The sequence below is a fragment of the Egretta garzetta genome, unplaced genomic scaffold (genome assembly GCF_000687185.1).
Source record: "Egretta garzetta isolate BGI_Z169 unplaced genomic scaffold, ASM68718v1 scaffold325, whole genome shotgun sequence".
Lineage (NCBI taxonomy): Eukaryota > Metazoa > Chordata > Aves > Pelecaniformes > Ardeidae > Egretta > Egretta garzetta.
This window is the reverse complement of record NW_009259833.1, coordinates 504,201-516,354: the sequence shown is the minus strand read 5'-3', so window position 1 is coordinate 516,354 and position 12,154 is coordinate 504,201. Positions and strand designations below refer to the sequence as shown.

The window sequence follows — 12,154 nt, the reverse complement described above, 5'->3', positions numbered from 1 at the left end:
CCGCGGCCCATCGCCCCAGCCTGGCCAGGTCCCTCTGCAGAGCCCCCCCCCCCCCAGCACATCCACACTCCCGCCCAGCTCGGTGCCATCTGCAAACTGAGGGTGCCCTCGATCCCCTCGCCCAGGTCATGGATAAAGATGTTAAACAGATCTGGCCCCAGCACTGAGCCCTGGAGAACACCACTTGTTACCGGCCACCACCTGGATTTAACTCTGTTCACTACAACTCTCTGGGCTTAGCCATCCAGCCAGTTTTTTATTTTTGTTGCTGATAGAAATAACATTTGGTATTACACCACCTTACAGCATCGCTCTTAATAGTTAAGTCTTTAAAAATACCAAGGTTTCTTTAATTTATTAAAGCAAAGATCAGAAGGGAAATAGAAAATATTTAAAGAGGCAGGCATAGTAACTGCTTCAAGAACTCAGTTGGTTAAATGACACTTGCAAAAATAGTTGTCGTGCTTATTGTTCTTGCAGAAGTCTGCTCCATCAATAGCTGAAGCATGCTTACATGGTGCTTAGCAAAGCAAAATTATCTGCCCATGGGATTCCCAAATGCAAGCCTATGTCCTTCCAGGGACTGCAGTCTTAAGGTGCTTATTTACGTCCCTGCTTCGAAAATGAGCAAAAACCACACTGCCACCTTTTCTTTCTGGAATGACTGTTATTCAAATCAGACTCGTCAGGATATAGGAAGTGTGCTTGAAGGGTGTCGAGGCATAGCCTGATCTTGGAGGGGAGAGATTGCAAAAAAAAATCCCCCAACCTCTTCTTTTTTCCCTCAAAAAACTTCCCCAGAATTTTGCAGCAAATTCCTAGCATAAATATATCCAGTAAGAGTAAATGTGACCCCTTCAAACAGAGAGTAAGTTAAGTCAGGGTAGGATTCATCTGAATGACCAACGAATCGCTATAAAAATGCCCATTTCTCTGCTTCAGCTAGAAAAGGAGGCTCGGATGCCTGGCTCAGATGGGGACATCCGAAATTAGATAAATGAATGCTGCTCTCAGTAGCTGGTCTGGATTTGCACATTTTTTTCATTCTAATATATGCCCATGATTCCATCTCTGAAATTCTACTGGTTTAGATGAAGTCAAGCCCCAAAGCTAAAGAAATAATGACATGGGGAAGTAGACACTGCACGGGCCCAGGGCCATTTGTTGGTTAAGTCAGCTGTAAACAGCCTCCATAGCTGGACCTATACATATCAACACCTTCCATACCTAAACGTACTCATCGCTATTTTTATTTCTGGTTCTGGGCTTAGGAATCTACCTGGAGTACTTTACAACAAAGACTGATCAAGACTGGATGGGAATTCGGCCTCCAGCACAAAACCAAGGTCCTAATGAAAAATCAAAGAGAAAGAGAGATTCCAATACAAAACCAGAGTCTGCAATTTGTTCTAAACTCCCCCTGCTATCAAGTCTTCCCCATCAACAGGACAGCAAACGTGCCACCCCCATCTGCTTCCATTCCTTTAAATAATGCCAAAAAGATAAGCGGGGAGCAGCGCCGTCACTCTTAGCAAGTTAGCCCCAAGGTCTTTTAATCCGCTGAAGCCACATGAGTGGGGAAATGAGGAATACCAGATCACAAGCAAAGACAATTCCTACTGCTTAGATCGTTTCTCAAGGACTCCCACTAGGGTAGTAAATGTCTTTGAAAGAGCTTATTTTTCTTTTTATTCTCTTTAATATCGAAATTAGACGTCTCTCCCATCAGCACAGTGCCTAGCCTAGCCCTGAAGCATTCATGAAAACCGTGGAGAGTCTGTTTACATTTGGATTTAAGAGAAATGAATCTTAACTCAGGACTGTCTTCACTTTGCAGGAAATCTGATTCTGTGGTTCAGCCCAATAAACCTTTCCAGACCTAAACTACCTTACACAGTTCAGTTATGGGACAAAAAAAAAAAAAAAAAAAAAAAAGTAAAAGCTTTTAAGACCATACCCTGCCATCCCAAGAAAGCAGATGTGTTTCCTTATCTTGGGAAGACAATTACCACTTTCTTCCACCACCACCGAATGTTCCTGGCTTGATGCAGCCCTTTCCTTTTCTCAGGGCTAGAAAAGCTGTATCAACCATTCGAACTTCTACTTTTCCTAAGAGAGATGTACATTACAACCAGCTTTGGGGACAGGCTTTGCTGAGGATCTATTTCACTTTGTAGCCAAATTCATCCCAGTTTTGAGACATATTTTCATGGACTGGGGCAGGTCACTGCGCCCCAGTTGGATTGCCTTTGTCATTTCCAGGAGGAACAGAACTCTGGCACTCTCCTTGTAAAGAACAAAACGCTGTGGTGCCTGGAGGACAAGAGTATGACCAGCAGCTAAACACACTCCAACCTTTTTTTTTCCCCCTTTCACCCTACTTTTTACCTTACATCAGATATATCTGAGGTTAGATGTCTGATAGAAAGGAACTTAGAGCTTTTATGGCAATGGGAATTCAAAACCCGAGTGGACACGCTCCTGGGCTGACCCTGCTTGAGCAGGGGGGTTGGACTAGACGATTTGCAGAGGTGCCTTCAATGAGAGTTGATTCTGTGCTTCTGTAAAGTGACTGGCCAAAATTTTATCCCAGTCCACCATTTCATCTTAGTTCCCATAGCATGACATGCGCCATCAACATACAAGGTAGAAATTGCAAAGAGAGGGAAGAGACAAACTTTGAAAGCTGATGACTGGGTGAGGACTGCAGAGTAAAGAGCCAAGCCAGTACGAAGAACTTAAGAATGGTGAAATTATGAGAGAGATGATGATGATGACGACGACAGCCACACTGAACGTAGAATCTTATTTCCCCACATGTCCCTCCCTGAGCCCAACGTTACAAAAATCCAACTCTCCGTTCCAAGGCTCTGCCCTCTGAACGACGATACGGTATCGGTAGAACCACCACTTCTAAGCAGAAGCAGGAGGAGGAGCAGCACAGTGTGTATTTTCAGCCACAGCAAAAGAGATGACTAGATGTGATTATTTTATGATTGGGTTGTGTCACGCTTCCCTGCTCTTCTCCCTTCATCTCTGCATTTTACCTTGATGCAAAATTGCGCTATACTCTCATAAAAAAGATTGTACATGAGATAAAATCTGACTTGAACAACATGTAATGCACACAGCCTAGTTCAAATGCTACGTGTATGATGGGGGTACCAGGTTCTGTAGCTAGTGAAAATTAATTTCATTTTCCACTGCGTGAACTTCTCTTGGACAGAAACATTAATTCATTTTTTTGAGGCCAAGCATGAATTCATTTTTTAAGGCAATGAGTGAAAAGTGGGATACCAACCTAAAATTCAGCTCCTCATCTGAATATTACTGTGCTGAAAGTAGATTACAAAGGCACTGCTCCCTGCTCTGGAAAATGAAAAATATCCTGACCTTGGTAAAAATGGATCCCGACCTCGGTGAAAATGGAGGTGGATGGGTTAAGACTTTTTTAGGCTGCTATGAGGAGGTATTTCCTAGAGAAGTAATACTGACTGGAAAGATTACATCACTGCAATTACTCTGAACAGTCCTAGCATCAGAAACAATAAAAATAATTGTATATGGTAACACCTCAGTACGTTTGCCATTATTCATATTGTAAGAAGGATGCTCTAATATAGCAACCTTGATATTTTTAACTTAAATTAAGAGACTTGTCCAGGCTGATATGAAACGCAACTCCCCGAGCTGCCCGTTTAAGTCGACATCCACAAAACCAGTGCATTTCCCCTGTCATGGGGAAAGTGCAACTGAACTCCTTAATCATATTAGATACATTGGTTATACTGTAAATAAACCCCACCTCTCAATGCAGTAGTTGGGTTTTTCCCTACTAAAGGAGACTCAAGGAAACGAGATGCACTCTGCTCAGCCTTTGACGGCACATCTCGGAGCTCACCTGAGCCCACACAGCCATGGTACGAGAGGGGCAACGGCTGCTTCAGTTTAAAACCATCCCCCCCTTGTCCTGTCCCAGCTGGCCCTGCTAAAAAGCTTGTCCCCCCCTTTCCTCTGGGCCTCCTTTAAGCCCTGACGCCCCAGAGCAGAGGGGCTCCAGCCCTCGGATCAGGTAGGGTAACACCTTTTTGCCCTGCATTTACTCCTCAAAGAGAGGGAATACTGGGATATTGAATTCCTTCCTGTGTGGCAAAAAAGTTTTTCTTTCACAAAAGAAAGCGACAGATGCCCTCCAGATCTGACAAATAACCATAATATACGTAGGCAGGTCAACCCCAGAAACATCCAGGTAGCCAGAAATCAAGATCGAAGCATCAAGGTATCTTGTTGCTTCCTCCATTCTGGGCATATGTAGCCCTTTAGGTAGTCAAAGAAACACGATGTCTATTTTAAATGTGAGCACCAGCTGCCAAGGCCCTCTTTGGTTTAACAGCAGCCGGGAGAATCTGCAGCAAATTATTAACCCCGCGGTGTCTCCTGCATGAAGCAGTCACACGGGAGGGAGGCGGGGAGGCGTGCCTGTAGCAGCTGCATACTCAAAACTCCCCCATTAGCAATTTTCCAGAATGAGTTATTGTGGCATCGTCCTCTGATGGGAAAGATGATGTAACGGTTGAACGGACTAACGAATTTTTAACCTCAGATTTGCTGGTGTTGGAAAAAATCCTGCCTATGCAAGCAGCAAATTCCAGCTACCACAACCCTGTGTGAGTTTTGCGCATAAAGCCTGTGTCCAGCGCGGAATCAGCTACAGCTCTCAGTTTAGGATAGTCTAGTCTAATCCCAGACACCGAGCTTCAAATATCTCAAGTTAAGTAACATCAAGGCTTAGAAAAAATACACTCTTACCTTGCAAGCGAGTGATGCTCTCAACAAAGTTTTACATTTTCCTCAAATGTAATAATAAATTTTACCAGCATGACCTAAGGATAAAATTATTTTTCCCCACAGCTTCGGAAATCTGTTTCAATTATAAGTCTGGGTAGTTTAATTAGGGAAGCACGTTTAGTTTAAGAAAAAAAATTGGATGGGTTAGAAGAAAACCCCTTCTAATGCTCCGTAGGGTCTACGGGTCCTTCAACCCAATTTGATTTGAATGAAACCATTATTGTTCTTTTCACTCCTGCTGAGCCATTATGTTAACGGTTTTCTAGAGATCTGAGCAGCATTTTACTACATGGTTTCATTATTCCACTAGCCAGGATTTTAGCCCTTAGACATCAGAAGTTGCAAGGTTTAAACTAGTTTTTGTTCAACATTCTGAGAAAGCAATATCCTTTTAACTGTATAGACTTGCATGGACATTTTCGGTTGGCATATGGTGGGTGTTTGAAATAAACGGAGAGGAAGCCGTGTGCCCCGTCTTTTTCTCTCTTTTTAAGCATCAGTCAGTTTAACGTATTAAAACCCGCAGCAGTGAAGACTCAATCAAGCAAATGAAAACTGAACACACCCACCGACAGATATTTCCTGCCATAAAAACACTCACGCATTGGATGGAAGAGTCACACCCTAATAAAATCTAACAGAGAAAACAATAAGAAGGGTTAAAAGGTAATAAAAGGATTATTATCAAGCTGTATAGACCAAGCCAAACCTTTAAGCCATATTTTATTGCATTAAAATGTGAGCTTTGATCATCCGGCTGCTGTTTTAACTGCTCTAGAAGTAAAAGACTAACTTTTTTAAATTCCCCTGCGTGTGCAGGTATGTAACAGATGCTTGTTGTACGACCTTCTTGACATAAAGTGGCTCTCAAAGAAGTTGCAGAAAGTATCTATGCAATACCATTCCAGAAACGATTTGCTGCTTTGGTTCAAAAGGGAAAGTAGGCTTCAAGTAATTAACACTTACGATACTTGCCTTGCAACTGCACCAGCATAATACCGAGGCGAACAGCGGGCCGTTTGGTATCTAGGGCTCTTAGGGGCTTCTGCTCCTGTGATAACGCCGTTAAAGCCAATTGAGCAGGTAAGCGTAACAGCCTCGAAATAACAAAACTGATGAGCTGTGAGCTCTGTTTTTCTTCAGAAGCCACTTCAAGTCAGATTTTCTACAGACGTTTCTGACACACGCATAGACTGCTCTAAAATGAGCACAGAACCTCTAGGCTAATCAAGGCAACAAAACTGCTACAGATGAACAACAAGAACTAGAAAAAGCGGTAATCAGGCTGATGACAACTCAGTTTCAACGCCAAAATTCCTTCAGAGCAAAACTTCTAAGACATTTCTAATGACCAAAAATAAACTCATTAAGTTCTGTTCTTGAAGTTGGTTTAAAATAGCATCTTTATATCCTGTATAGGTCCCGTACAGCCCAGAAACTCCATAAAAAACCACCGAGCAGCTGAGGCAAGCCCCCAGTTTTCTAATAATACCTAGTCTTCCAGAAGGCCTAAGGCATTATCTGAATAATTTTGAGTACGGCAAGAACCTTCCCGTGTAGGAATAGCAATACTTTCCGTTAGGGATGACAAGTAAGTCTTAACATATCCCCTCATTATCCATTTTCTGCACTCCTGAATATGTCATATCGGTTTCCTCACCTGATAGGGACACGGGATGTGATATTCTCTGCAGCGTTCTTGAATCCACGTCGTCTCCCACACACCTCGATAAGCCTGCTCATAGAAATAGCAGCCAATTACAACCAACAGCGGCACGAGGTACAGAACACTGAACACGCCAATCCGGATCATGAACTTCACCAGTTTGTCCTGGTTCTCTTTTTCTAACGGGATTTCAATGCGAACCCGATTGAGAGAGATAATGCCAGCTAGCAGAAGGGAAACTCCAACAACAACATACAGGCAGAGAGGTGCAAGTACAAAGTATCTTAATGCATCCACATCATAGAGGCCAACAAAACATACGCCGCTAATATTGTCACCTTCAATTTTATTCATTGCTAAGAGGATGATGGTTAGAGTTCCTGGAATGCCCCAGGCACTGGCGTGGAAGAGCAAGGCTTTCTTCTCGATGGCTTCACTGCCCCATTTTGGCACAGCTGCCAAGAACCACGTGATGGTAAGAATGACCCACCAAACACTGCCGGCCATGGTAAAGAAATAGAGCACCATGAAAAGCATGGTGCAAGCTTTGTTGTGAGAGCCCTGTGTCACTGTGGAAGCCTTGTACTGGGCAGGGCTAGATGCGTTACACGCTACTCGGTCTTCAAGCAGAAAGCCAATGAAGAAAATCAACGACACCATCATGTAACAGACAGCATAAAATATTATCGGTCTTTCTGGGTAGCGAAATCTTGTGACATCGATCAGAAAAGTTAAAAAAGTAAACAAGGTAGCAGAAAGGCAGACGATGGAGATCACGCCGATGAAGTAGCGAGCAAAGGAGAGCTCTTCACGCCGAAAGTACATATTTGGGCAAGGAGGGGAACAGTCCCTTACGCTCAGGAAAGAGTAACCCAGGTCGGGGTCTATTTTCAACTCCCGAGGACACCAAAAACCGTAATCCCTCTGTACTGCCACGGGGGCCTCTTCTGTGGGCTCCCCAGCTAAATTGAGGTCAACAAGACGAGGATATGGCTCATCACAATCTGGGAATCTAAAAAGTAAGAAAAGAATTGTTTACAAGAAATATACACGTACTTTGCAAAGACTAGTAACCCTATTTATACGTCTGGCTGTAGCCACACTAACTGGAGCGAAAACAAAGACAAAGCAAATAAGGGGTAATCCATGAAATACTACACTATGTTTAAACAAACTCTAGAACTCATTGTCCCAGAAGGCAGTGGATGTGGAAACTATAAAATATGTTTAAAAATAAACCAGGGAAATAAATGGACAAGGGGCCCATTGGGGCTTTAAGCATAAAGGTGAGGATACAAACTCTGTCTTGAGAAGTCTGTAAAGTTAGGCTTACTGAAAACTGGGACTATGTGCCGGAGGAAGCACGATCTTATAGAACATTTGAAAACCTTTCCCTAAGCAACTGTACCAGCTGCTATCAGAGAGGATGGTGAGCCAGTTAGACCAAAAATCCAACCTAGCACCGCTACTAGAATTAATAAACTGAAATTATGATGAAGATACTTCTGTAATTAAGTAAAGCTCTGACTGGAGGCTAAGGGCTGCTGGAGATGCAGTCTGAAGCGTTGAAGGAGAGACTTGAGGGATTCCACGCATAGCTGTCCCGTTCTTCCCTCTGCTAGGTGTTATCGCCTCAGCAAGTGCAGCATAAGGTCAGTATGCCTGCTCCTCTGCCACGGTTCATGTTCTGGCACGATGGCACTAACACAGCACCAGCAAAGTTTTAGTCGTTTCAGCTCTGGTTTTGAAATTTCACTGCCTGGGCCTTACTGAGAAGATGGGAGGACCTAAGGGGCCCCGGCATCTGTTCGGAGTATGAAGTTAGAGCGATCTATGGTCCTGATTATCAGGACCTAGAAGCATCCTCTGACTTATTCTTTTACTAAAAGAATTTTTAATTGTTTTTCATTCTCCCCAGTCCAGCTGTAGGAGAGGCTATTTCTTCCTGTTTGCGCTCCTGTATTTTATTAGCTGTTGGAGTCACGCATAAAAAAATAAAGCATAAAGACACTGTTTTCAACTTTATTCTATAGTTTGTTTCAAATAGATTGGAACATCATTGAATACGGTTCTACGAAGTTATTTGTGTAATGTAAAGCTGAAAACATCTGTTTGCACACAAGCTCAACAAGAGGTAGATGCTCTGAAAACAGAGCTCTTGATATTTTATACTCATCAAAACCAGTCAGCTCTCCCTTCAGAAAAAGAGACTACTAATCTCCAGCGTATGTAATTCTGCCTGACTCTCAGAGAAATTTGTAGCAGTACCACCTATTAAACTTTGGTATAGCAGACAAAACCAGGTCAGCGTTAATGACAAAGAAGAAAAACAGACGGGTATATTAATTCATTTAAGAATATGCATGTGAAGTTTACAGTAATTGCCCCCAGAAATTTTCAACTTATCCCTTCGGCAGATGATAGAAATACGAACTCAGTTTTCACCCCAGGAAACAGGCTATTACACAAATGGAAGGGAAAATAAGGGCACTTGTTACGGAACACATTTAAAACGTCGGTTTCAGATCATAAAACATCCTAGATCATACTGAAAGTTTATCCCGGGATTCTGAAAAAAACCAGCTTTGCTTACCTGGTGCACTCCATATCCTCAGGCCAAGAGACTCCAAACATCTCCATGAGTTTGGAGCACTCGCTGTATGCTCTTTGACAGAGTCTGCGACAAGGGAGAGTGACGCGGCCGTACTCCATGCACACAGGAGCGTAGAGGGCACACAGGAAGGGTCGAAAATCTCTGGAGCATTCCAGATTCACCATCGGATGAAACGGCTAGAACAGAGAAAGGGGAATTCAATAGCTACAAACAGCAGTTTTGTAGAACATGTCAGCAGTAGGCTGTAATTTGTCTCGTGAGATATTAGGGCTTTCACAACCATAACCACCACCTTCTTTTTCTGAACTTTGGAAGAAGCGATCATCATAATGCAGCACTTATGTATTTTAGGAAGCCAGGCAATCAAGAAGCCTGGGGACAATGACAAAGATTCACAAGGGACATTTATGTACTCGATATAGGGATATTATGTATTTGATAGGGGATATTGAGGTACTTTGCATTAAAATCAATGGGAATTAGACAGCTAAACACCTTTGAGGATTCAGGCTTAGCTTCACACTCTCCGATAACAGTCATATAAACTGGATTCCTTTTAGTGCTTCTGTCACTGACGGACACATCGCGAATTGCTAGCTGCTTATTTAGTAGGAGAACATGAAAAACTTGCATTTGGTTGATGAGATTACAATCTGAAGAATGTTAGATAACACAGGATTCCTTGACAGTATAGAAATATAGCACACTGCGATCTCTCAAGTATTATTCCCAGATCACAACATAGTATTTGTAAATCATCTCTCTATTTCTTGAATTTCTTGAGCAGGGCACTGTTCTTCCTATCTTTCTACAAAACGCAAACACAGGACATCTTCCATTGCGCTCTTCCCACAGCATCTTGTCCATCTGAAGAGGAACCGTCTGTTAAAATCTCAGTTCTATCATCAGAGTACATCTGCGGACAGAAAACAGTCCCAACGTGCATACTGTCATCGCTGTTACATACATTCTCATACAGACACAGAACTTTCTAGCTTCCAGAACAGGGTGGTAATCACAGCGAAGTCACGTTAAGTATGTCACTTCTTGACTAACCATCAGAAAGCACTGTGAAATCAAAGCCTGAAAAAAACTAGTCAGGAAAAATAACTGGTGTCTTGGGCTACTGTGTTGCCTTATAACAGGTTTAAGTAGCGGTGATAGCAACACTCCCTGAAAGCACTGAGAGAAAATCTATCCCAATTACAGCTGTTCTCAAGTATTTCTGAAGATGAAAAAGAAGGAAAAAAAGTAGGACAGGGATTTATGCCTTAATAAAAACTGATGCGCATTGATAATCCATGTTATCTTCTTACTTTCCAGCATGGGTTCATTTTGCTCTTGGCTTATTATGGCCTGGCTTTACAACACTCCAGGAGTCAATCAATATCTTATTCTGAGTTTGTGTGGCACCTACCACTATACAAAGCCCCACCATATCTTCAGATATCATTACAAGATCAATTATATTCTTTTAGGACTGGAACTAGAGAATATTGAAATACATTAGGACTTACAACTCTAGAATAAAACAAACCAGCATGTGAATGTTGAATGACTCTGCTACCTCCAGACTGGAGAAACAGAAGTGACATTGTAGTAAGCCACTTCTTTTCCTTGACTTGTGTTTCAAATCATAGCTTGATGGGAAAAGGTGACAGTTGCTTGATCGATGGCAATGCTAACACGAGCTCTGTTCTAGATAGATTTTTAGAAAAAGTCCATTATCTTGATACCAGAGTTTCCTCTTCTCCACAGCCTAGCAGGATTATCGAGCAAGAAGTCTAATCTTCAGAATTTGCGGTGCAATAGCAGAGGCACAAATGAACCTGCTATATATATATATAAAAAACCTAAATCTTATTATAACTGTAGCTGAAAAGTAGGCTGCAGAGAGATTACATTTTCAAACAGCAATTTCCTGAGAAGTATTTTAAACCAATTCAAGATTTTTTTTCCAAACTATGGAACAGAACAGACCCAACAACAAAAATTAGGTCAAATAGGTCATCTTGTGTGGCGATATAAATGACAGTTACTAGAAACAACGAGGAAAAGTTTCACATTTCAGTTCATCCTTACCGCCTCCTCACTCTTCCAACTCTTCCTACACACTTCCTTTGCTCTGCAAAAGGTTAATTTTTGGAAGACAAGACACAACCATGCTGTTATTTTACTGATTTTCTTTTTAAACTTCATAATTATTTATGAAGCTGATTAAATTATCTTCAGTGCTAGGCATTTCTGAAAATGTTGTCACATGACAACAGCCATGCAATTTGGCAAGAGCTTGTATGAAGAGCAGTATAAGCCTTCAGAGCTGTTGACAAGGAAAAAGGAAGTGACGGTTGGAAAGTATTTGGATTTACAAGCTCACTGTTACTCAAGGAACACCTTCGATTTGGCTGGACATTTACTTCAGAGGCATATATGCTTCTGTTTTTAAATACTTGTTGCCTATTATACAGTTGAAGCTACTGTTTGACAACAAGGAACCAAGAAATTGATTCAAGGTAGTTATGACACCTGACGTGACTGGAAAAGCTTAAGGTAACAGCCTTCCTTTATTTGATGGTTGAACCCCAGCCAGCACCTAAGCCCCCCCAGCCGCTCAGTCACTCCCCCCACAATGGGATGGGGGAGAGAAATGCAAGAGTAAAAGTGAGAAAACTCGTGAGTTGAGATAAAGACAGTTTAACAGGGAAAGCAAAAGCCACACATGCAAGCAAAGCAAACCAAGGCATTCACTCCCTACTTCCTACCAGCAGGTGGGTGCTCAGCCACCTCCAGGACAGCAGGGCTCCATCAAACGGAACGGTGACTTGGGAAGGCAAATGCCATCACTCCCAATGTCCCCTCTTCCTTCTTCTTCCCCCAGCTTTACGTGCTGAGCATGACACCATACGGTGTGGGATACCCCTGGGGTCAGTTGGGGTCAGCTGTCCTGGCCGTGTCCCCTCCCAGCTCCTTGTGCCCCCCCAGCCCCTCGCTAGTGGGGTGGGGTGAGAAGCAGAAAAGGCCTTGGC

General features: G+C 42.6%; 1 protein-coding gene across 1 annotated transcript in view; it reads right to left on the bottom strand.

The window, feature by feature from the left end:
- The window catches only part of FZD3 (frizzled class receptor 3), a 57,796-nt gene that overhangs the window by 21,597 nt on the left and 24,045 nt on the right, over positions 1-12,154 (bottom strand). The window contains exons 2-3 of the mRNA XM_009639903.2: positions 9,108-9,304; positions 6,509-7,526 (exon numbers count right to left, since the gene is read on the bottom strand). Of these exons, the coding sequence (XP_009638198.1) occupies positions 6,509-7,526; positions 9,108-9,304 (1,215 nt within the window). The remainder of the gene's footprint in view (positions 1-6,508; positions 7,527-9,107; positions 9,305-12,154) is intronic.